Source organism: Alternaria postmessia, assembly GCF_024291825.1.
Source record: "Alternaria postmessia strain BMP 2775 chromosome Unknown scaffold_20, whole genome shotgun sequence".
Lineage (NCBI taxonomy): Eukaryota > Fungi > Ascomycota > Dothideomycetes > Pleosporales > Pleosporaceae > Alternaria > Alternaria postmessia.
This window is the reverse complement of record NW_026260093.1, coordinates 141,822-166,879: the sequence shown is the minus strand read 5'-3', so window position 1 is coordinate 166,879 and position 25,058 is coordinate 141,822. Positions and strand designations below refer to the sequence as shown.

Here is a 25,058-nt window from a genome sequence, read left to right as displayed (position 1 = left end):
CCTCACGCGGCTCCAGAGAGTTACTCTTGCAACCAGCCATGCTTACCTTAGTTTGACGAATGAGGTCCTCCGTACGGAAAAGCTCATGAACAAGTACACCACCTACGATCTTCCAGGGTTCCTACGTGATGCTCCTCTCGAACGACTCAAGGAGAAGTTTGCAAAGGAAACGGAACGTATTGGCTCAGACGAGGGCATGAAGGGAATAGCATTGCATAACCCTGGAGCTGGTCGCCGACGGAGATCCAGTGTCTCCTTGAGAAGAGGAACAGCTGCACAGGCCCGGCTTGCCGCCGCGCGCGGGGCCAATACTAACATAAGTAACCAAGTATTACCCAAGATCACATCACCGGACCAGGGACCGCGCAACGACCGGATCAGCGCAGGTGATCTGTTGACCAACTCGCAGATGGCGCGTGGAACCGGTCGCAGCGGCCGTAGCAGCTTTTCTCAGCCATATCAACATCAACAGGACCGTCGTGACATCCGCACACCGCTGGAAGCCAGCAATTTCAACCCTTTCGCGTCTCCCTCGCTACGTCCCAAAACCCTCCACCGCCAAGAATCTATCGATGAAGCTACAGTGTTTAGGGAGTCTATACTGGGGTGCATGTTCAAGGCTATCGGACTCACTAATCCGGAGAATCCCATGCCCAGGCCAACTGCTTCGGTGGAACAATCACCTCAGCTTGTCTCCTTTGACGCCAAAAGACAAAAAGCTGTCTTCACGAACGCATTTGGTTTCATTGATCCTTATGCTGGGGGCTCGCGGGACGGAGACACTGAGTCTGTAGCGTCAGCATCAGGGATGTCCAGCATGAGCGCTGCAGGGTCACACAACATACTGGAAGAAGTCGTCAACGATGTGGAAATTGTTTTCTTCCCCAAAGATTCCGTACTTGTGGAACAAGGAGAAAGGAACCCTGGCTTGTACTACGTGATCGATGGATTCCTGGATGTGAGCGTGCCCATTGAAGACGACGGACCCGAAACCAACGTGCTAGGGACACTTCCAAATGGGCCTGGCTTGACTGAAGATGACCTTTTTGGTTCGTCACCACGCCCAGCAGGATCAGGTACTCCTTCGCGAACTGCTGCAGATGGTAGTAAGAAAAAGCGGACAAGGCGCAGTCTGTTTATGACTAAGCCTGGTGGATTAGCTGGCTATCTGGGAGCGGTATCGTCGAACCGATCCTTTGTCGATGTAACAGCTAAGACGGACGTTTACGTAGGTTTCTTGCCCCGTTCAGCAATTGAGAGGATTGTCGAACGGTATCCTGTCGTACTACTCACGATAGCAAAACGTCTCACGACACTCCTCCCACGTTTGATTCAGCATATCGACTTCGCTTTAGAATGGGTTCAAGTAAACGCTGGTCAAGTCATCTACAATCAGGGCGAAGAGAGTGACGCTATCTACATCGTCTTGAATGGACGATTGCGAGCCATCCGCGACGCTGAAAGCAGCGCTGTAAAGGTCATTGGGGAATACGGCCAAGGCGATAGCGTTGGTGAACTTGAAGTACTCACAGAATCCTCTCGACCAGGATCGCTACATGCTATTCGAGATACAGAACTTGCAAAGTTCCCGAAGACTCTCTTCAACAGCCTTGCTCTGGAACATCCCGGTATCACCATCAAGATCTCAAAGATCATCGCGTCTCGAATGCGAGCTTTAGTTGATGATCCACTGCATGAACAAAGCAAAGAGCGTGGCACAAAAGCCACTCGGGCGAATGTGTCTTCCACCGTCAATCTCCGTACTGTTGCTGTTCTTCCGGTGACTGCTGGAATTCCAGTGGTAGACTTTGGAAGTCGCCTAGTAAACGCACTCACACAAATTGGTATGCCACAAGGTGTGGTATCTCTCAATCAGGCTGCCATTCTAAATCACCTCGGAAGACATGCCTTCAGCCGCATGGGCAAACTCAAACTTTCGCAATACCTTGCCGATTTAGAGGAAAGATATGGTATGGTCATCTATGTCGCCGATACACCAGTCAAGTCGCCCTGGACTCAGACGTGTATCAACCAAGCGGATTGCATTCTCCTTGTAGGCCTAGCTGAGTCGTCACCAAATATTGGCGAGTACGAGCGATTCCTTTTGACAACAAAGACGACTGCGCGCAAAGAGCTCGTGCTTCTGCATTCGGAAAGGTACTGTCCTTCGGGATTGACGAGAAAGTGGCTGCGCAACCGCCCATGGATCAATGGCAGTCACCATCATATTCAGATGTCATTCCGTGCAACCTCAGAACCTGTGCATCACGCCGGAAGACGTTTCGGAAACGCGCTGAAGCAACGTGTACAAGTCATCCAGGCTGAGATCCAGAAGTACACTTCAAGGAAAGTCCGACAGACGCCGCTCTACTCAGCAGACACGCCTTTCAAGGGTGACTTTCATCGCCTTGCACGACGTTTGTGTGGCCGCTCAGTCGGTCTTGTGTTGGGAGGCGGCGGCGCTCGTGGTATATCCCAGATCGGTATCATCCGCGCGCTTGAGGAAGCTGGTATTCCGATTGATATTGTGGGTGGTACATCCATCGGCAGTTTCATAGGTGCGCTCTACGCTTGGGATGCGGATGTCGTTCCCATGTATGGTCGAGCGAAGAAGTTTGCAGGCCGCATGGGTAGCATGTGGAGATTTGCACTCGACCTCACTTATCCTTCTGCTTCATATACTACTGGCCACGAGTTCAACCGCGGTATCTTCAAGACATTTGGTAACTCACAAATGGAAGACTTCTGGCTCGAATTCTACTGCAATACCACCAACATCAGCAAGTCGCGTTCGGAAATCCACACAAGCGGATACGTCTGGCGCTATGTTCGCGCATCAATGTCGCTTGCTGGATTACTTCCTCCGTTATGTGACAACGGTAGTATGCTTTTGGATGGTGGTTACATCGACAACTTGACCGTCACGCACATGAAGAGTCTCGGTGCAGATGTCATCTTCGCCGTCGACGTCGGCAGTCTTGACGACAATGCACCGCAGTCTTTCGGCGACTCACTGAGTGGCTTCTGGGCGACGTTCAATCGGTGGAATCCATTCTCTAGCTTCCCCAACCCTCCGACTTTGTCGGAGATTCAGTCGCGCCTCGCATATGTGTCTAGTATCGATGCGCTGGAACGTGCGAAGAACACACCGGGATGCAGGTATATGCGTCCGCCAATCGATCCGTACGGCACGCTTGACTTTGCGAAGTTTGAAGAGATCTACGAGGTTGGGTACAAATACGGTAAGCCAAGATGCAGCGCTGGGTATCGCATGTGAAAATATTTGCTAACGCGATGCACAGGCAAAGAATATCTAGCGCAACTTCGCGAACAAGGCGTGCTCCCCGTCACCGAAGAGACGGAGAAAGAGAAGAATCTCCGACGGACAATGGCACCGCGACGGGCAAGTATTTAGTCGAGTTGAACCGTGCCCAGAACACGCGGAGGAGAAGGTGGTGCGGGTTATGTGGATATCAAGTAACAGAATGCAGCGGTGGTCGGTGTACTTTTGCCCAATGAGTGCTAGGAATGCGTGTGGATGCAAGGTCGGTCGGCTTGGGGTTTAGTGGCACGCGTCCGTTAGCTCGGCAAGGGTCAGCTTATCACCAATGTCGCGGATAATGACGGGTTAGAGTGTGTAGATAGCAATGAATGAGGGCTGTCAAGGCTGTGAATAGAGGGTCTTGAGGTTTCGTGATCCCTTTTTCTTTTGTCGCTTGCAAGTCCTCACTCCTACACTTTCTTGGGTGTGAGTGTATTGAACGCGTCTTCCCCGCCATCGTCACCACCATTACAGTGGCGAGCTTCCCGAACTTTTGAACAATCGGGCCAATTGCTCGCACAGGATCCGCCCAACAGAAAACAAATCCTTCTGTTCAAAATTAATTGCTTCCCGGGGAGACTCCCCATAGTCATACTACAACCACACAGCCAGAATGCGTACAGCATGTCTCAGGGCAGCTAGCGCTGCTAGCAGGCTCACACGATCAACGTGTGTAGCCCAGCTATCGCGTCCGCAGCTCGTGGGTAGTTCTCCACGCGCAATCGCATACCAAACCCTGCAAACCTTCCAAAAGCGCGGGTTCCAGCAAAACGCTACAAATGCGCAACAGGCGGCCGCAGCCGTCGAAGCCGCAGAGGATGTCTTCGACACCCCGCCCCAGCAGACCGGTTCGGCCAAACCCTTCGATGCGCTCGATACATTTCCCCGCCGTCATATTGGACCGTCTGCCGAATCAGCGGAGGCTATGCTCAAGGCGCTGGATCCGCCTGCGAGCAGCCTAGACGAGTTTGTACGCCAGGTTATACCCGCCGATATCTTGTCTGCGCGCGAGTTGAAGATCGGGAAGCTGTCAGAGAATCAGCAGGAGGCATGGCAGAGCAATGGTGTGCCAGAGTCCGCGTTCCTCAACAGCGCGAAGGAGATTTTGGCTCAGAACAGGCCCGGCAAGAGCCTGATCGGACAGGGATACTATGGTACCAAGGTACCTGAGGTCATTAAGAGGAATGTGTTGGAGAACCCCGCATGGTACACCAGCTATACCCCATACCAGCCAGAGATCAGCCAGGGACGTTTGGAGTCGCTACTGAACTTCCAGACAATGGTTTCAGACCTGACTGGTCTAAGCATTGCCAATGCGTCAGTGCTGGATGAGCCTACTGCGGCGGCCGAAGCCATGACAATGTCCATGGGCATGATGCCATTGTCCAAGCAGAAAAGCAAGAACAAGACTTTCCTTGTATCAGAGAGGTGTCATCCCCAGACTCTCGCCGTTCTATACTCTCGTGCTGAGGGCTTTGGTATCAAGATCGAGGTCACAGATGTGCTCAAGGACAACAGCAAGAGGGTGGAGGAGCTAGGCCAAGATCTCGTTGGTGTGCTCGCCCAGTACCCGGACACTGAGGGAGGTGTCAGCGACTTCCGTGGACTCGCCGAGAAGGTGCACAAGACTGGTGCCCTCTTCAGTGTCGCGACCGATCTCCTCGCCCTCACACTGCTTACTCCACCGGGAGAGTTCGGTGCTGATATCGCTTTCGGAAACGCACAACGATTCGGTGTCCCTCTGGGCTTTGGTGGACCACACGCGGCTTTCTTCGCTTGCGACGAGAAGTACAAGCGCAAGATTCCTGGTCGTCTGATCGGTCTGTCAAAGGATAGGCTCGGCAACCCTGCGGCACGACTTGCGCTGCAAACCCGTGAACAACACATCCGCCGTGAAAAGGCTACCAGCAACATTTGCACAGCTCAGGCACTACTGGCCAACATGAGCGCCATGTACGCTGTGTACCATGGACCGAATGGTTTGACAGCGATCGCCAAGCAGGTAGTTGCAAAGGCTCGTATGCTCCAACAAGCCATCGTCGCCACTGGTTTCAAAACTGGCCAGCGCGGACAAATGGACAACGCACCTGTTTTGTTTGACACATTCGTTGTCAAGACAGGCAACAAGACCGAAGAAATCATCATTAGTCTCGAGAACAAGGGAGTACTTGTACGAAGGATCGACGACCAGCACATCGGCATTTCCGTTGACGAAACTACGTCTGCACACATTATCGGCGCAACAATTAACATTTTCAAGCACCATGGCCATCGAGCGAATGTGTCTTTTGATGAATCTGTCGATATTGAGGTTCCTGAGCCGTTCAAGAGAACTAGCGAATTCATGACCCACCCTGTTTTCAACTCGCATCACTCCGAGACCGAGCTTCTTCGCTACATCAACCATCTGTCTTCGAAGGATCTGTCTCTGGTACACTCGATGATTCCTCTTGGATCCTGCACAATGAAGCTCAACTCCACCGCGGAGATGGCGCCTGTGTCATTCGATACCGTTTCCAACCTACATCCCTTCTTGCCTCTAGAGCGAGCCAAGGGATACACCGACATGATCAAGCAGCTGGAAGACGACCTGGCTGACATCACTGGTTTCCACTCTGTCTCGCTACAGCCCAACTCCGGTGCCCAGGGCGAGTTCACCGGTCTTCGCGTCATTCGCAAGTACCTCGAGCAGCAGCCTGGCAAGAAGCGTGATATTTGCTTGATTCCTGTCTCGGCGCACGGAACCAACCCTGCTAGTGCTGCCATGTGCGGTATGCGCGTTGTGCCCATCAAGTGCGACCAAGCGACCGGCAACCTGGATATGGCAGACTTGAAGGCCAAGTGCGAGAAGCACAGCGAAGAGCTTGGTGCCTTCATGGTCACATACCCCAGTACTTTTGGTGTCTTTGAGCCTAATGTCAAGGCTGCTTGCGACCTGATCCACCAGCACGGCGGTCAAGTCTACATGGATGGTGCCAACATGAACGCCCAGATTGGTCTCTGCTCACCAGGCGAGATCGGCGCCGACGTCTGCCATCTTAACCTCCACAAGACCTTCTGCATTCCTCACGGTGGTGGTGGCCCCGGTGTAGGACCCATCGGTGTCAAGGAACACCTCTCACCCTTCTTACCAGGCCATCTCCGCGGCGAGACCGGTGGAGCTCAAGCCATCCATCCAGTGAGTGGCGCGCCCTGGGGAAGCGCCAGCATCCTCCCCATCAGCTGGGCCTACATCAAGATGATGGGCGCTGTCGGCCTTACCCAAGCCACTAAGATCACCCTCCTAAACGCGAACTACATTCTCTCCCGCCTAAAGCCCCACTACCCTATCCTCTACACCAACGATGAAGGCCGCTGCGCTCACGAGTTCATCCTCGACGTTCGCGGCTTCAAGGAAACCGCCGGCATCGAAGCTATTGACATCGCCAAGCGCCTCCAGGACTACGGTTTCCACGCCCCCACCATGAGCTGGCCCGTCGCCAACACTCTCATGATTGAGCCTACCGAGTCGGAGAGCAAGGCGGAGCTAGACCGTTTCTGCGACGCGTTGATTAGCATCAGGAAGGAGATCAAGGAGGTTGAGGAGGGTCAACAGCCCAAGGAGGGTAATGTGCTCAAGATGAGCCCGCACACACAGCAAGATCTCATCACTGGAGAGTGGGATAGGAGTTATAGCCGCGAGAAGGCGGCGTATCCTTTGTCCTACTTGAAGGCGAAGAAGTTCTGGCCTAGCGTTGCGAGGTTGGATGATGGTAAGTCTAAATTCATGGTTTCTATATTCAGGTGCATCAACTAACGATATGACAGCATACGGCGACACAAACCTCTTCTGCACATGTGCGCCTGTTGAGGACGAGGACAGCGACATCACCGGTGCCGCGGCGCCTACCCCTACCTAGATGCCTGCAATAACACGGCAAACAATAGTGGGGTACTTCTTTTCTCAGGTTCTTCTTTTGCATCAGGGTGTGGGGCTCTTTTAGGAGCTTTTCTTCAACAAGCACCCTAGCGTGGGTGTTCCGGCGTCTACACTACATCACCATGGGTTCAACACTTGCTGGTCGATGGATCTCTTGCTTTTCGATATGGATGGGCGGTTTATGATGCATATGTGGCGTTTCTAGGCATAGATGGGTGATGTGATATGATAGGAATAGGAATGAGACGATATGTTTATGATGCAACAAATTGTATTGAAATGGCTGCTGTGATGTGTGCGATACGCTGGTAGGTATCGCAAACGGTTTTAGCAACTTTCAGACGCACATGCGGGCTCAGTAGACCACGGGCAATCCTGACGCTAGCTTGACTGCGTATGTATAAATGTCCTCGCCAAGCTATTCACCTGTTTCTCTAGTACATCATCCGTCTTCATATACCTACAAAACACAGATGGTTGTGGACCATGCTCTGACCAAAAGATTAACCACCCCACTTCCATGGCTGCCCGGGCTCCACGTCTTGTCGAAAACACGTAGACTGAACTGGCTGATCATAGATCCTTTGTCGTCTTCTTCTCTCGAAAGCAACTTGCTATTGATATCATGGCATCTTCTTCCACCTTTTCCCGGTACTTCCAAATTGGGCACCGACACATTTGATGTGCTTCGTCGACATAAAGAAAAAAGGACAGATCTACGATGGCTGTTCTGCCTCTGTCCTCCTCTGCTGCCCTCGCAAGAGTAAGGCAAAGACAATAGGACTTCGCTGTCGTTTATTACTCCGAATCCAAAACTGGAACGAAATCGTGCATGTGTTCTGCCGGTAGAATCAACCACACGTGAACAGCAAAGTTATTCGTTCTCCCGTTCTCCAGAAACAATCCTGCATCTAAGCCATGTTCCTGATGTTTCGAAGATCGACCTTAATACATGCATGGGTGCCGACGGGCTGCAAAAGTACAAATGAAATGCTTATGACTATGAAGAAGTGCAATCTTCTGGAGAATTAAGTTTACAAAACGAGAAAGCAAACATGCATGTGAGCGACAGTATTGTGGAGAAGGAACATGTGCCAGCGCTGCTATGAGCCATATAAGTATCCCATGGGTATGTGGGAAAGGAAAATGACGGCAATATGTTGATCTAGACTTTGGAAATATACCAGAAGACGGCACAGCGTGTACCTCTTTCTGTATACAGCTCATTTCTCGTCAGGTGTACGAAGCTAGGTTGCGACGAACAGTATAAAGTCCTGGTTTCATATGCGCTCTCTCCTTTCCCTCATAACCTACCACTTCCACAGGTTGTCCAAAAAGTATTGGATGACCAAGGAAATGAATCACCAAAAGTGACCAAGAAGCATGTGATGAGTGGGGCACGGCGCGCCGTTTCAAAAAGACCTACGAATAGTACATGTGTCCTTTCTCTCACTCTTTTGCTCAGACTCTGTTAGTTTGAAGATTCTCGTAGCGATTTGGAGCAACAAATCTTAATGCTCAAGGATTGGACCCAGAACGGGAAGGTGGACAGAGCTGTTTCTCAGAACAGTTAGAATGCGGCGCGGATAGAGCCGCGGTCGACACTGCCACCATGGACCCCAAACTAGCGGATTTAGCCCTCACCCTCTATCGTTCGGCCACGAGTGGGCTCTTGAGTCACATTCGCTTGCTCTGCATAGCACGAGAACTTGTCAAAACAGAAATCATATCACCCACTCAAGGACTTGTTCTGCGCCACTACTGAATCCACTGTTTCAGCGCACTGTCAAGACTGACCTTCATCACACCAACATCGTCTTCGACCGTTCTTCGCACCCACATGACAACCTTTCATCCCTTTCCCCGTCTACCATACGAGCTGCGGATGCAAATATGGGAAGCGACAGTTGAGCCTCGCGTGGTAAACTTTGAGTTTATCTATCAGCGCAGATGGAGAATACCTCCCGAACGACCGACTTACATCAAATCTTCCACACCTGTGCCCGCCGTGCTTCAGACCTGCCAAGAAGCACGAAATCATGGATTGTACCAGAAGCGTTTCTCGGAGATTGCTATATCGGGGCACGGCGCGCAGTAGGTATTCATTATGTACTCTGATATGCTTCCTATGCTAAAATGCTATGCAAAAATGCAGATACGTGTGGGTTAATCTCGGCATGGATACCATCGACATCGGAGAGTCCATGTTTGAAAGTTTCAAGCCGGTCGCTCCGCTCATTCACCGACTGAAGTTTGCACGTGAAATGCAGTCAGAGTTCTTCTACCATTCGGAAGTTCGAGAGGTTCAGGACTTTGTCAATGCGAAGGAGATTTGGATCGTGCCTCTAGACGGCCTAAATTCATGTGTCGGAGCCACGGAGGAACATTATTGGCCATGTGGGAAAGACAATGTTTTCTATATTGATCCTGATAATCCTGAACGAGTTTTCGTAGGTAGTGATGGAGAAGATGAGATTGACACGCTCTATGGGCCAGTGGAACTGTATCAGTAGGCATATGTGCAGCGTCGTTTACTTGTTCAGTGCATGCTAGGATCGAAACGTCAACATAGAAATATATATCGATATTACTTCTTTATACCATCATAACACGTCTCGACATGCTGTTTCCTTCCCCAACCAATCACCATGAATCATTGGTAGCCACTCAGTAACAGTCGCTCTTTCTGGACCTTTTCACCGCGGTGCGATCAACCCTCGGATCTAGCGCATTCATCAGGTCGCTCTTGTGAGGATTCGTGGTCGACTTAGGCCCCCTCTTCATCGTCTTGGGTCCAACAATGGGAGCAGAGGGATCGACTTTTGCTTCTAGAGACCGTAGTGTATCAGCCACCCTTTCACTTGCTATCTGACATGACACCAATAGCTGCAAGCTACTTCAGCTTTTGGAACGAGAACTTACGGCTTCTTCGGCGTGACTGGCGAAGTAGCTCATCGTCTGAGTCGGGTGAATATCTTCCCAATTCTGACTGCGATGGATTCTCGTAGCGTGCATCGTATTGGGACATAGGCTCTGTAGTAGCGCGGTTTGGCTGATGGTATTGCTGCGAGTCAGCATCCCGCTCGAGCATGTTCAGGATGCTGCTTTGGTGTGTGGGTTTTGGTTGATGGTATGATGGGTCGGGTTGGCTATAGCCAGGGCCACGAGCGGACACTTCGTCTGTGAGACGGGCTGTCGCTTCTTCAGGAGGGTCAAGCTTCTGAGCAGCCTCAAGATCGGATGCGCCACTGATCGAGCCGCGGAGATGGTGGATGTTGGGGTGGTCAGCGTACTTCATCGATTCTTCATCAGGCCCAGCAACGAATACGGGATCGAGTTTGTTTGCAGCCTCTAATCCGGATGAACCGCCGATCGAGCCTCGGTGTTCATGGGGAGGATTTCCCCCATGTTGATGTTCGTGTGGCGGGTGCCAGGCCTCGTCGAACCCTTTCGAGGGCTGCCATCCGAAGTCTTTCTCGGCTATACTTCATCAGCCCCGTCTCGGATAGCATATTGTACGGGAGAGTATTATGAAGTATTCGTGGTATGTGTAGTCCAGAATGTTGAATCTCACCTGTACCATCAGTCTGCGTCGTGGGAAGCGAAGAGCGAAGAAGAGCTGACATGTCAGCGAGAGCAACAAAGTGAAGGAATTGGTACGAGGAAAAGGGTATATTGATGTTAAAATGCGCAGTGTATCGCCTATCTACGTGTCTCGTAGCCCGTACCGCCAACATTCGATGTAGGATCAGCGCGATGGTCAACATCCGAGTCGAAGCGCGGGTCAAGCTTGTTACCAACGTTGGTCGAGTGCGGTCCAGCATTTGTTGAGCCGGTCGCAGTTCCCCTGTGGTCCATGTCCGAGTCGTACCTGGGGTCGACCTTGTTGCCAATGTTTGAGTTGTGCGAGCCGTAGTTTGTGGCTGTGGTGTTGGTCGTGTTCATGCGTTCGCGGTGGGCATCAGTGTCGGCAGGAGTGACACCAGCGTCGGCAGGGTGGCCTCGGTAGCCTCGATCCCACTCGTCGACTCCCTTGTTGGCGATCTCCTGGTTCTTGGTTGCGCTCGCCTTGTCGCCGCTCGCGTCATCGACTATGGCCATGGCATTGCCGCGGATGGCCTCGCCAGTTCCCTATGAATGTTAGTACGATTCGATGTCAAGATAGTCCCAAGGGACGGGTTGTGCAAACTTACGTGGACCATACCCACGCCCTTGCGGATAGAGTCGCCAAGAGTCATGTTGGAGGTATATGTATTAGATGTATGTGTAGGTGATAGCCAAAAGCTGGTGTAGCTGTAGGGGTATGCGTAAAAGTTGGGGTATCAGGGTATAATGTGATTACAGTAATGAGCAGAAAGTTGGGAAAGGTCTGAACATAAGTGCTCGACGCTGGCAGCCGCTGCCACACAACCTGCTTTTGCGATTGACATGATTTGCATTGTTTTCGCGAAGTTTGGGAAAGCGCATTGCGACATAGGCTCGAAGATGTGATGTCATGCTCCGCGTGCAGGATTCGCGGACGATGCCGGTAGGGCTGAGCTAGCCACATCGGGGCCTTTGCGTGTCGAGCATATTCCAATAGGATGCACTTTTACGGTGATATGACATCGATGCTCACTTTCACATGAGCATGTAGAACAGATTGTCAGCACCTTCGATCAAATGATAGTACCGATAGCAAGGAGCTAACTATCACTATATCCTGTGTACTGTACCAATCAGCCCACGCTGTAACATACTGTATCCAAGCAGTTTGAGCATAAAAGTCTTCAAACCTCCGATCCAATCACACCATGTGATCTTACTACAACCAAGTTGCATCGAGACAATCATCAATCACTATCTATCACTCCATACATACGTTTTCGAAACACTCTTTACATTGTATTTATCAAAATGTAACATCCGACGTCTCCATTTTACAGTAGAAAATTGCATAGCAAGGCGCATCAAGGTTTTAACCAGATAGTAAAAGAAGCTGCAGCGAGAAAACTGAAAGGTGATGGGGAGTTTGTGTTCTCCTGAGAAGGCAGTTGTAATTATCATCAACACCTATGTCTAAATTTGCGATTTGCATGTCATCAAAGTCGTGATCGCGACGCGTCCGAGCCGTAGCCGGGTCGCCGCCCTCCTCTCACGCCCATTCGCCAACGCCTTTTCTCCGTTAACCGAGTTCATCTCTGCTTTGGGATGTTGAGACGCTTTTTAGGCCTTGCCAGCAGTGTAGAAGTCATCGAGAGCGACCTTGAGCCTCTGGCTCATGGTGATCTCACCCTCGCGTACCCACACGCGTGGGTCGTAAAACTGTATCAGTGATCAGCCATGATACTTCCAATGCGGCAATATTGATCGACTTACCTTCTTGTTGGGCTTGTCCTCGCCGTCTGGGTTACCAACTTGAGTGAGGAGGTAGTCCTAGAACAGGAAGTCAGTATATGTCTCATGGCCATCCCATGTAGCCGCAACTCACCTTCTTGTTGAGGACGTAGTCGCGAACACCCGACAAGTAGGCCCATTGCATATCGGTGTCGAGGTTGACCTTGACAACACCGTATGAGATCGCCTGGCGGAAATCGTCGACAGAGCTGCCGCTGCCACCGTGGAATACGAGGAAGACGGGCTTGTCATCCTTGCTCTTGACTTGCTCCTTGACGAACTGCTGGTGCTTCTGGAGCAATTCAGGGCGGAGCTTGACGTTACCAGGCTTGTAAACACCGTGGACGTTACCGAAGCCAGCGGCGATCGAGAAGTACTGGGAGACCTCGCTCAAGGTCTTGTAGATGTCAAAGATGTCTTCAGGCTGGGTGTCTAATTGTGGGTGTACGAAGTTAGTGTATGTCTCACAGGCAGTTCGTACAAGCACACTTACAGAGCGAGTTGTTGTCAACATCCTCGTTGTTGACACCATCCTCTTCACCACCGGTGATTCCGATCTCCATCTCCAAGAATTGCTTCATAGGAGCAGCGCGCTGGAGGTACTTCTTGGTGGTCTCAATGTTCTCCTCCTTGCTCTCCTCTGAGAGATCAATCATGTGGGAGCTGAACAGCGGTACGCCATTTGCTTTGAAGAACTTCTCGTCCTCGTCGAGCATGCCGTCCAACCAGGGCAGAAGCTTCTTGGCGCAGTGGTCGGTGTGCTGCAGATTTGAAAATACGAAGTCAGTGTATGTCTCACATGCATTTCGTATAGGCACAACTCACGAGAACAACGGGGATACCGTATGCGGGCGCAATTGCGCGGATGTAGTGAGCACCGGCGATGGCTCCCTGGATGGAAGCGCTCTGGTCCTTGTTGTCGACGCCCTTTCCGGCGAAGTATGCGGCACCACCCTGGCTCATTTGCTAGGAAGACGGGTTAGCCTTGTGCGCGACCACGGTCCGATGGCAGCTCAACATACGAGGATGATGGGGGACTTGGCATCGCGGGCAGCCTCGAGGGATGCGACGACGGTGGAGGAGGAAGTCACGTTGATCGCGGGGATGGCGTATCCCTCGGATTGTGCGTGCTTGAAGAGGTTGTAGACCTGGAGTATGTCAACTGCTTGCTCGAGGCAAAGGCGAGAATCAATCCGCGTACATCGTCACCGTAGATGACACCAGTCCTGAGGTAATGGTTGTTAGCTTCAGCTCATGATCATGCGAGCGGGGTCCATGTAACCTACTTTCCCTTGAGAACCTCGGAAGCTTGAACCATGTTTGCGATTGTAATTGGTGTTTATTGGGGTATGGGTATGTGTTGGATTGTAGAATTCAGAAATTGGGATTGTGAAAAGGTGTAGGTGTGGTATGAAGAGAGAAGTTTGCGCAGGTGTTGAGAGCTGTCTAGTTAAAGTTCAAACATGGTAGTGGGGTTGGCGGACCACAAAAAACAACCCCGCTAATGACCGCAGCAGTGACGCAGCTGCTGGTTTCGCGCCAGCTTCCCTCACCAGCCCTACCCACAGCGCATGGTAAAAGCAATTCAAACCCCACGAATTTTTCCATTTGTGAGATATGATACGTTGACTGTCGAATTTTGTCATTCCTGTGTATCGCACAATGGCCTCACTCAATCATTTGGCTCGCATCCGTGGGAGGGCGCATTCCATCATGCTCGTTTGGTCTGATACACGATGATGCTTCACGGCCGCGCTCTGAAGTCATGGCGGGGCCGCTTTCGCTCGGCAGCGCGGAAGTAAAGTGGACTGTCTTTTCACCTTAGCTCGGTGAAGCATCATTGCAATCCACAGGTGACATGTTGTCCGAGTCTCGCCGCAAAACGCTATCTCGCCTTACGCCTCGAATTACCGAGCCAGCCACTTCTTCCATGTTACTCAGCTCCGTCTAGAGCATGCAAGGTCCCACCAATGAAGTCACTCTGATGATGCGGGACAAGACATATGCGCCATATCGTGATCATAATTGAGGTGTTGTTGAATTTTTCCGATATGCGGAAATGCAAATGACATGGATGGCACAGGTATATCTTTACAGCGAGGCGGAGGAATCCTCGGAAGGTGAGGTTCTGGGCCTCTCCAGATGTCCGGAAGTTGGGGTCTACGATATGTTGCGGCCAGTTAACCAAGCCTCATGATTCCGATCCCTTCGCTCTGATCCGGATATTCCTCACGATAGGTTCCTCTACGCCGGGTAACCGTATCTCGGCCTTGAATGTGCCCAGCTGCTTGACACGCGATGTGTCGCCCTCCTCGTGCCCTGAGAGGAACTTGACGTCTGCCTCATTCAGTATCACGCGGGCCGCCTCGTCGTTGTGCGCCAGCGCTCCCTTTATAGTGGCCACGAGATCGGTGCTTGAGACAGAGCCGTAGATAGCATCTGCAGACGCCTTCTTGCCCATCGCCGCTGCAGTCAAAATGTCTGCTGCACCAGACGCACCCATGCGCCCGCTCGATGGGCTGTCTTGCTCGATTCGCTGGCGGTAAAAGTCGATCGTGGGTGGTACAAACGCATCGAGGAGCTCCATGGATCGCTCAGGCTGTTCACGTCAGTATTGGTGGTTACAACGACCAGACACGGGACATACACTGAGCACATCGATTTCAATCGGCCGTACATAGTGTTTCGGCTGCTTCATGAAGTCGACCTCCTCTTCCTCCGCCTCCTCCAGGTTCAGTCGTACGCCATATGAGAAGTCGCGGCCCATGTCCACATCCTGCGCCTTGAGCTGCTTCATTTGGGTAGCGGGAACATAGTCGGCGACGCGTGCGGGGAACCATCGGTTACGCATGAGAGAAGGGTTGAGCGGGACATATGAGCCTTTGTAGTATTAGCCATGTCGAACTGGTGTTTGTTGTGACCACTTTGACAGCTTCAAGGGACTTGCAAAGGGCACATGTCAAACTTCTGCAGTAAATGCATCGTACCTGCGCGACCGAATCTTGGCACATCCTTTAGTAGCTTCACGACAATGTTGCGCTCTGCCTCTTTCGCCTTCTTTGAGATGTTGCGGGTCTGCTGCGACGCCGAAACCCCCAAATTTTGCCGCGTCACTCTCCGTATACACGACGTGCACTGCGGGAGCAGCGTCGAGGTCCTTAGTGAAGCCATTGGGCGTGTCGTGGTGAGGCGTGCTTAATTTCAGGAAAAGTGCAAGACGTCCATCAGATGTGGAGATCCTTGCGACGGAGGGCGGAAGGTGCCAATGGCCGGTGCTACTTGCCGTAGGCTCGGCATACTTTGCGCCCGCCTCACGAGCAAACGACAGATGACGGCCAGCGCGATATCCCAAGCTGGGCAGCAGTCAGACCATGGCTGATGCGGTAGTCAGCCATACTCTACGCCCTATCCATAGCATTTTCGCAGCACAACCTTAGCACGACCGAGCACAGCGTCCGCGACACCGTACACGACCCCAGATCCTCCATCCAATCCCGCGGTAGCGGGAGTGACAGGCGCCGCAAGATGCCTGAGAAGCCCCTCACAATTGCAACCTACGCCGCAGGAGCCTCCCTCGCTGCCATTACCCTGGTCTACGTCTTTGGCCCGACGTACTTTCTCGACGACGATGCAAATGCAGCTAGCAGTAAGAAGAAGGGCGTAGTGGGTCTCAGCAATGCGGCCAACGACTGCTTCATCAATTCTGTGCTGCAGGCGCTTGCCGGCCTGCCAGACTTGCGCATATATCTCATACGAGAAACGCACAGGCGCATGCTCGATGGACCAGAAGTTTATGATGTGGACCCTGAAAGGTTGAATGCCGAGACAGGGACCGCAAGGCCCGCAAAGCTACAGGGCCTGCAGAGAGGCATTCTGACCCATGGACTGAAGGACATCCTCGACAAGCTTAACGAGCGGCCCATATACAAGAAGACCATCTCTCCGCAACCCTTTATTCGGTCGCTCGAGCATGCATTCGGCACCCGGATCAGCCGGCAACAGCAGGATGCGCAGGAATTTCTCCAGATAGTCACCGAGCGCCTATGCGACGAGTACCACGCCGGCGGAAAGGCCAGGCGACAGGCTACGCGGTCAGGCATCACCATCACAACTGGGGACGGCGCATCGGAAAGGAGAGAGGTCGAGCAACAGTTCGGCGCAGCACCGCCTGAAGGCTCTGGTAGTGATGGTGTTGAGGAAGAGCTGGGAGAGGATGAAGCACCTGCAGATGAGGAAGGCTTTCCGTTCGAGGGCAAGATCGAATCACAGATTGAGTGCGAGACATGCCACTTCAAGCCGAAGCCTACCGTGTCGACCTTTGTCACCCTGACCCTGAACGTACCGCAAGCCTCTTCCACCTCTCTCAACGCCTGTCTTGACGGAATGCTCAAGGTTGAATACATCGACGATTTCAAGTGCGAGCGCTGTCGGCTAGAGCATGCGCTGAGGAGCAAAGATCATCAGCTTTCGCGAACCACTGACCCAGATGCACAGTCGCTTTTACAATCAGACATCGCCAAGATCCGACAAGCGTTGGAGGAAGACCCTGAACAGCCGCCCGAAGGTGTCGAGCTTCCGGATACAAGCCAAGCACCCAAGCGTCGCATATCCCGTCACATGTACATCTCGCAGTTCCCCAAGGTTCTTGCGATACATCTGTCGCGATCAACATTCGCCATCGGTGCTGCCTCGACGAAGAATATGGCCAAGGTCGCCTTCCCTGAAGCTCTGCCTCTGGGTGGGCTATTAAGTCGCAAAAACTACCGCCTTCTTGGAATGGTCACACACAAGGGCAGTCACAACAGCGGTCACTATGAATCCTTCCGCCGTCAAGTGCAGCCTCTCCCATTCTCCACAAATGCGACGCTTGGTACTGAAGGCGCGTACAGTCGCCAAGCCAGTCCATACCCGTCCGCAGCACCATCAGTAGCACCTTCAGCTATGCAAAGCCCGCGGATCTCAGCACTTAATCTCTCCAATACCGTGGACCGCGGCTCACCAGTCCCATCCACGCCCACACTGAACTCTCCTTCGACACGGTCGCTATCTTCCCAAGATACCATACCTTCTTCGTCAAGAGGACCAGCGCCGACTTCCGCGCCGCGGATGCATGACTCTGATCCACTGCAAACGATCCCATCCTCTACCGAGACAGGAACTGGCAGCGATTCTTTGTCACGTACTAGGAGTGTCAGGTCGCTAAAGGAGCGCGCATCAGAGAAAGCGTCGTCGATAAAAGAGTCAAACCCTCTGCGACGAAAGTCGAAGAAGACAAGCAACAGGTGGTGGCGTATAAGCGACGATAAGATCAAGGAGAGCAAGACGTCCGAAGTCTTGAACATGCAGAAGGACGTATACTTGTTGTTTTATGAGCTGAACAAGGTTTGACCCCGGAATAGATGGGTATTGTACAGACAGTGGCGGGTATGCGACTCTGCATCTCGAAGATACCAATGGTGATAGTGTAGTGGAAAAGCATGTGGCAGATATCACTCGATTTGAAAGCGAGACACACGAATGAAAGATGTGTGACATGATGCAACTAAAACAGTGAAAGTGATCGACAAACCTTTACTCTCAGTATTTCTAGGACCACCTACGATACTCATGCGCCGCGAGTACTACGTTGCTGGAGTGGCTTTATCAGCAATGATCTCATTGGCCAACGATACACGTGGCGTTCTTCACCCAACCGTAACTACCAATCGTGACAGTGCCTAGCCTGCAATGCAACAACATCAATGCTACGCTCGTAGTCAAACCTCACCTCCCCCTCATTTGTGCTGTCCGGTCACCAAAAAGAGCAATCGCCGCGCAGACCTGTTAGTCGCCCGGTTCTCCGCATCGTCTAACACGTATCGCATTCCAACGGGCTGAAGGAAGTTGTCAAACACATAAGATACGAGTACGGTTGACTTGGTTCCGGCGTTGTTTGCAGTACATTAGTCTGACCCAATCCATATCAATAGCTGGAGGGATATTGGCCATAGCGATCGGTTCCTACCCTGCACTCATTACTAGTACCTTTTCAAACCAATATCTCCTCGCTTCAACACAGCTTTTGTCAAAACATCAGGAACATGCCAAGCCTCGAAGCAGACGAGACAGCTTTCCTCCGGGCCGTGGGAAAGCAGACGTTTACGAATCCACCTCGCGTCCTCATCATCGGGGCAGGAAGTCGTGGCACTGCCTACGCTGAAGCCGCGCTTTCTTCAACAAATTCCATCATCGCGGCTGTATGTGAGCCCAGTGACTACAAACGCCGTGAATTTGGTCGCAAATTCATCTGGGGCAGTGGGAATGAGGCCACTGGCAACCAAGCATTCCGTAGTTGGAAAGACTGGAAGGAGTATGAGGTGAAGAGAAGAGAGCAAGAAAGAGCTGGTCACGACGTAGACAAAGGCGTCAATGCAGTGTTCGTCTGTGTACTCGATGAGATGCATGAGGAGGTCATCTGTGGTATCGCTGACATGGGCGTACATATCTCGTGTGAGAAACCAATGAGTACCAGGTTGGATAGTTGCATGAGGATGTACAGAGCACTCAAGGCCCCCAACGGCGAAAGCCAAGCCAAGGAAACAATCTTCGGCATCTGCCACGTCTTGCGCTATTCACCGCATAACATGTTACTGAGACATTTGGTGCTTGAGAAGGACGTTATTGGGGATGTGCTGAGCATCGAACATGTCGAGCCGGTCGGCTGGTGGCATTTCTCACATAGCTATGTGAGGTATGATCAACCTGACCACTCCTTCTAGAGTTTAGTACTAATAGAAACAGGGGAAACTGGAGGAAAGAGTCAAAGACTGCACCGTCTTTGCTTACGAAGTCATGCCACGATATCGATTTCCTCATGTGGATGCTCTGCTCACCTGGCCCGAACGCGGATAATGCGACACCTCACCTTCCTTCATTAATCACCTCTACAGGGTCTCGCAACTTCTTCCGCAGGGAGCGCAAACCGAAGGCAGCTGGGTCAGCTACGAACTGTCTTTCCTGCGCGCATGAGTCTGGATGCGACTACAGTGCGAAGAAGATTTATCTCGAGAGGCATCTGAACAACGGCAACGCGGATTGGCCAGTCAAGATTGTGAACCCAGAGATCGAAGATATCTACAAGACTATGGGGAAAGAAGCAGCTGGAAAGCAGCTTCTCAAAGATCTGGCTGAAGACTACAGCGTCGACACTCCGACCAGCGAAGTAGAACAACGCCCATGGTTTGGGCGATGTGTCTGGGAATCAGATAATGATGTCTGTGATGACCAGATGGTCACTATCACCTGGGATGACGATTCCATTGCAAAAGACGACGATGGCCTACCTTTACTATACGGTCGTGGCGCAAAGACAGCGCAATTCCACATGATCGCTTTTACTGAGAAGCAATGCGAACGGCGAGGTCGTATCTACGGTACCAAAGGCGAGATTGAGTATGATAGCACCAGCATCAAAGTTCACGACTTCTCCACAGGGCAATCCAAAACCCATAGTCCCCATATTGCAGGCGGTGGTCACGGCGGTGGTGACGAAGGACTTGCGCGACAATTCCTGATGGCGATCAACGCTGTCGATGCTGGCGCCATGCCCGCGTCAGACGCTCAGCGACAGTACCTCGGATGCGACCTTGAGGAGGCGTTCCGCAGCCATGCCATGGTTTTTGCGGCCGAAGACGCTCGAACGAAGCGCCAAGTGGTCGACTGGAAGAAGTGGTGGGCCGAGTCGGTGGAGTCTCAATTACACCAGCGGTAACGTGGCATGCGTAAGGGATGATGACAGTTCAGGCCAGCAAGGAGGACACGGAGGGTAGTTTCTATCGGTCGCCGAAATTTGCGGCAATGTACAAGGGCGCCTAGATCAAAGCATGACATCGGATGAGGCTCTTGCGAAGCTTGTGAAACCGAGATGAAGGCTGCCAAACCTCGCGCCAATCCGCTGTCAGCGCTCGATGAAGCAATTCTAGCCCCAGGCACGTTTGACAGTTAATCTCCGATTTCAGGCAATTAACGGCCTTTTCGCAGCCGGTTTCGTCCCGTCTGGGCTATATTTGGTGACCGTGCCTGCGACTAATATCTCCCCTTAGGGTACACATGGGCGCTTAATAGACTATGAGGCTCAAGGAAGACGATGGGTAGGGCTGGAAATTTTCTCCACGAGAGCGTTTCCGGGTGCAACGTTTGGGAGTATGGGCGCTTGGATTGGCAGATGGATTTGGGGCCAGTCAGATTGCTCGGTTCGTGGTACATTGGACGAGAACGACACTCGCGCTGTCTTCGGGAGCGTCCGAACCTCAGTTTGCGCTTTTTCGTAGGTCAAGCTCAAGACGCCGCTGGGGGCTGTGCATGGAGTCGAGTCGCATAGCATGGCAGAGGACAGCGCAGCAGGTGGGCGAGGCCCAAGACCCGGAAGAAACTTGCTTGACAACAACGCGGTGAACGCGTCGACGTGTGAGCGGTCTAGGAAGCGTGTTATAGTCGTGAATACACTTCTCTCCGCCCATTGTGAGTCACTCGTTCGTGCATGGCGGGCATGCGGGAAGACGCATGTCGCTCCGCAGAAACGAAACGTTGGAGCGTCGTGGTCCAATCATCCCGCTTTCTTCCATCGATGACTCTTAACGGGCTGCAGATGCCCCACGCAACGCGGGACCCAGCACGGACTACACGGCAGGCGCTAAGCGGACAACACCATGGCCGTCCATTCGTCCCTTCGCGCTGCCAACGTCAAACTGCCGCCCCGGCGCCCATCGAGAAAAGTCCCTCAGTGTAGTACTACACACTAGAACTCTGCTATGCGGCGCCGAGGCTGCCGGTTTCATGTTATCCAACCGCCCCATGTGCAGGCGCCTCGCTGGCCCGCTTACCGCTTTCGTATACTTCTTCATAGCTGTAGCCATTGAGAGGCTATATTTCCATGCCACCATACTGCATCGAGTATGCAACGCCTCAAGAATAGCATAGCCAGAGTCGTTCGCTAGCCACGTACTCGCCCAAGCCAAGCACCAGCAGCGCTATGTTTCAGACGCCTTGTGAGGCTCGCATGTTGTAGAAGGATGCTCTGATACTGCCGCCAGACCGCCAGAACGTCTACCGGTCCAACTCCCCGGGTGCTGGCCCTTCGATGGATCGTGTTTCAGATGTTTTAGCGCGAAGTGGGCGTTGGTTCTCGTGTCTCTACGCGGGGAACAGGAAGGATAAGAAGTCTGTCTGTGCCGCAATCCACCAGTCCATCAGCTTCTTCAAGCACTTCATCTAGAGCACTGCCCGACGAGTCGATTGTGTCTCATTTCCTTTTCCTTCCCTAACTTCTGCGTTTTTGTCTTAGACACCTGGAGCTGGACTCTGCTACTAATCGCTATTCGATAATCTCTTCCTGTCTCTATCCTCAGTCTCCACAGCGTAAGTCACTGCTTTTATCCTCTAGCCGAATCATTGGTGCTGATACAACGTAGTCTGGTAGCTTCACATCATTCATCATGTATAGCCGTCAAACAACACCCCCGACTGCTCCTTTCAACTACATCCCGGGCAGTGTCGGCTCGGACGTCACATACTACTCTCAAGCCTCATCACCAGAACCTCAACTCGCTGGTCCTACCCCTCCACGGTCACCAGTTCGGCAATATGGACCTGTTCTCCTCCCCAAGGTCCGCATGCAAGATCAAGTTGCCGAGCCCACCAGTGGTCCCATTAGACATCGCAGGACGACGTCTACCTCATCCAGCATCGGCTATGCCTACAGCCCTTACTCACGGCCAGCCTCGATGGCTCGTCGTGATTCCAGTCCTTTCAACCACAACATCCACAATGCCCACAGCACAATGACATCTCCCGTGTCAACAGCTTCCTCATACGACTTCAACCTCTCTACTCTCAACTCTCCCATCACATTCGCACAACAGCCCGAGCTTGCACGTCGGTCTTCGTACGTCAGCTCGCACTCCCGCTCTACTTCAGCCAACCGAGCCCGCCATGCTCGCGCTGGCTCTGCTGGAAGTGTTGATGAGCAGGTTATCAGCCGATATGGCTTCCCCACCTACCGCAACATGCCCAGCTACGTCACTGCTTCAAGTGCGCCTCAGTCCAACCTGAGCCTCGTCACTTCCCTTCCATCGTCTTACTCTTCGGTTCAAGACATGCCCAGCTTTACCTCCACTTGCACTCAAGACTTTGTTGTCCCAGAGTTCGAGGCGGCGCCGGCTGTGCAGTACCCCTCTTTCACAGATGTCAGTTTTGACAGCTTTCAGCAAGTCCCTGCTACATCGTCTCTGGTCGAGTACCTCTCCTCTACCAACCCCTCCCCATCTCTGGTTCGCCGTGTCACTAGCGCACCACGCGGCATCAACAACCACTTCTGGTGGGACATCCGCAACCTCCGCAGCTGGGAAGATTTCAACATTACCACTATCAAGTCCATCCCCTCGGTCCTTCCTCTTCTTGAGGTCCCAGTCCCAGCCAACTACCTTCCCCAGCCTTGCCGCCAGAACCTGCAACCAGAGAACGAGTCAGCGCTCCAAGACATCTGCACAAACTACTACGCCAACAAGGTCAACGCTGCACTGAAGGTTGCTCAGGGAAACTCTCACATGGTCATGCGCGCCATCAAACCCGTCGCCGGTCAACGCCAACAACCAGAGTTCGTCTCCAACTACCCCTCCGACTATGAGAAGACTCTCTTCGGTGACAGCCGAGGTCGTGTCGTCGGTCTCGTCAAGTGCTACGACCAATGGAACACTGGCATGCGCAGCGAGTCACCTCCAAAGCAAGTTCTCTACCTCCAGGGCCTCGCTCACCTCCACCGCGTCATGCGCGAGCACGGCTGCCGCTACGGCTTCATCATGACCGAGATCGAACTTCTCTGCGTCCGCTGCGGTGGCCCATCCTCCTTCTCCACCCCCGACCCTACAACCGTCAACGCACAAACCGGTGTGCCCATTTATGGTTACTTGGAGACCTCCGCTCCTATTCGTCTCTCAACTTCCGGTTCGCACCCTGAGACTGGCGACATTCAATTGACCGCTGCCCTCGCTCTTTGGTACCTGCACATGCTCGCCAAGGAGAACCCCTTTGAGGGTATGGGCACCTGGCGCATGGACGTCGGTGGCCCTGCCGCTTTGACCAGGCAAAACTTCTTGGACAAAGACACTTGGATTCCTAAGCCGCAGCTTGGCGAGAAGAGGGAGGCGAAGAGGGTTAGGGGTTGGGTTTTCCCTGATGAGCCATTGAGTAAGAGGGAGTGTGGTAAGGGAAAGAGGGGAAAGTCTATTGGTTAATTGGTTGAGTTTGGTAATGGTTATGAGGAATGATGGTATGATGAGATGATGGATGATGGGATGGGATATGATAAAACAGCTGCTGGTCAGCATAAGCTCTCTTTTTGCATTGAGCGGCGTTTTCTTTCTATTGGGCTTTAGCAGCATTACCTGGCGTTTTCTTGATAACACAGCATTTACATGGCGCGATAGTTTTGGGTTAAATATCTCAGTAGTTCAGAAGCAATGGTACTTCTCACCATCAACGCTGTCCCTCATGCTCTGTATGATGCTTGCTTTTGAACTCAAAAACCGGATTGGAGGTCCTTGTCACACCATATGTGCCAACTCCTCCGCCTACTTCTCAACATATTAAGACCGCTCAAGCTCTCAATTCTTATACTCCTTCATCGCACATCTTACCTCGCTTTCTCAAAAATTACCCTTCACCATACCTTACGAAGACGTCTGTCTTCCTGCCTCTAAAAAGACAACACAAACATGCAATATCTGCAAGCTTGCGAGAACTCCAAAAGCAACCCGTACCAGCCGCATGATCATCTTCTCTACCTTCTGGCTCCCAAGAACAACCACGGGTACCGGTCGTGTATTTTGTGCCTCTCGAAGAAGTAGACGGATGCAGATACGTGCATGTGCTGTCTTTTATGAGGGTATAAAACACTGCTCAGCTTTTGAGGAACCTTCTCTTATTTATCACACTCTACTTCTAAAATGCTTAAAACGAACCCAAAAACGCGCTATGGACTTTCCTGCGGTCCAAAAAAGAAAAACTCCCACAACATGCTGTCTGCCTCGTCCCTCCAAAAAGAAAATGGTGTAGAGACTGTAGTATGGAGTGCTTGATGCGAACCGATACAGAAAACAGCATAGCCATGTTTGTAGGAGGGCAGACGACCACAAAGCGACAACAAATCACGCATGATATGGTCGCTTGCTTGATTGCCAACTTCAAAACTCGCTTGACCACTATCATGTTGGCGCTCGTTGTCTCGTCTGTGCGGGATTTGGTCTTCAAAACTGACACGCCACGCTGGGATGTGAATTTGTGCTTGGATCAAAGACTTGATAAATCTTCATGGGTATTAGGTCTCTGACCCTCGACACCGCATCCAACCTTCTATGTGGACAGTGCGGAGATGAGCATATATCTCCGAAATTCTACGACATACAC

The 25,058-nt window shown here is 52.2% G+C and overlaps 7 protein-coding genes across 7 annotated transcripts; 4 read left to right on the top strand and 3 right to left on the bottom strand.

Moving 5' to 3' along the window:
- Window positions 1-3,935: 3,935 nt before the first annotated feature.
- Window positions 3,936-7,221, top strand: J4E82_004300 (uncharacterized protein; the record flags this gene model as incomplete). Its single annotated transcript, XM_051730579.1, has 2 exons — window positions 3,936-7,074; window positions 7,130-7,221. 2 exons carry the CDS (start codon window positions 3,936-3,938, stop codon window positions 7,219-7,221), a joined length of 3,231 nt encoding a protein of 1,076 aa, XP_051589628.1.
- Window positions 7,222-10,134: 2,913 nt separating this feature from the next.
- Window positions 10,135-11,479, bottom strand: J4E82_004299 (uncharacterized protein; the record flags this gene model as incomplete). Its single annotated transcript, XM_051730578.1, has 3 exons — window positions 10,135-10,721; window positions 10,952-11,372; window positions 11,435-11,479. 3 exons carry the CDS (start codon window positions 11,477-11,479, stop codon window positions 10,135-10,137), a joined length of 1,053 nt encoding a protein of 350 aa, XP_051589627.1.
- A 967-nt stretch (window positions 11,480-12,446) lies between these two features.
- J4E82_004298 (uncharacterized protein) lies at window positions 12,447-13,935 on the bottom strand (the record flags this gene model as incomplete). Its single annotated transcript, XM_051730577.1, has 8 exons — window positions 12,447-12,545; window positions 12,600-12,656; window positions 12,712-13,049; window positions 13,111-13,378; window positions 13,443-13,583; window positions 13,640-13,765; window positions 13,819-13,843; window positions 13,904-13,935. The coding sequence occupies 8 exons, from the start codon at window positions 13,933-13,935 to the stop codon at window positions 12,447-12,449; spliced, it is 1,086 nt and encodes a 361-aa protein (XP_051589626.1).
- An 873-nt stretch (window positions 13,936-14,808) lies between these two features.
- On the bottom strand, window positions 14,809-15,788 carry J4E82_004297 (uncharacterized protein; the record flags this gene model as incomplete). The annotated part of the gene is made up of 3 exons (XM_051730576.1): window positions 14,809-15,216; window positions 15,265-15,497; window positions 15,605-15,788. The coding sequence occupies 3 exons, from the start codon at window positions 15,786-15,788 to the stop codon at window positions 14,809-14,811; spliced, it is 825 nt and encodes a 274-aa protein (XP_051589625.1).
- Window positions 15,789-16,142: 354 nt separating this feature from the next.
- J4E82_004296 (uncharacterized protein) lies at window positions 16,143-18,005 on the top strand (the record flags this gene model as incomplete). Its single annotated transcript, XM_051730575.1, has 1 exon — window positions 16,143-18,005. One exon carries the CDS (start codon window positions 16,143-16,145, stop codon window positions 18,003-18,005), a length of 1,863 nt encoding a protein of 620 aa, XP_051589624.1.
- A 692-nt stretch (window positions 18,006-18,697) lies between these two features.
- J4E82_004295 (uncharacterized protein) lies at window positions 18,698-20,367 on the top strand (the record flags this gene model as incomplete). Its single annotated transcript, XM_051730574.1, has 2 exons — window positions 18,698-19,347; window positions 19,398-20,367. The coding sequence occupies 2 exons, from the start codon at window positions 18,698-18,700 to the stop codon at window positions 20,365-20,367; spliced, it is 1,620 nt and encodes a 539-aa protein (XP_051589623.1).
- Window positions 20,368-22,090: 1,723 nt separating this feature from the next.
- On the top strand, window positions 22,091-23,887 carry J4E82_004294 (uncharacterized protein; the record flags this gene model as incomplete). The annotated part of the gene is made up of 1 exon (XM_051730573.1): window positions 22,091-23,887. One exon carries the CDS (start codon window positions 22,091-22,093, stop codon window positions 23,885-23,887), a length of 1,797 nt encoding a protein of 598 aa, XP_051589622.1.
- Window positions 23,888-25,058: the final 1,171 nt, after the last annotated feature.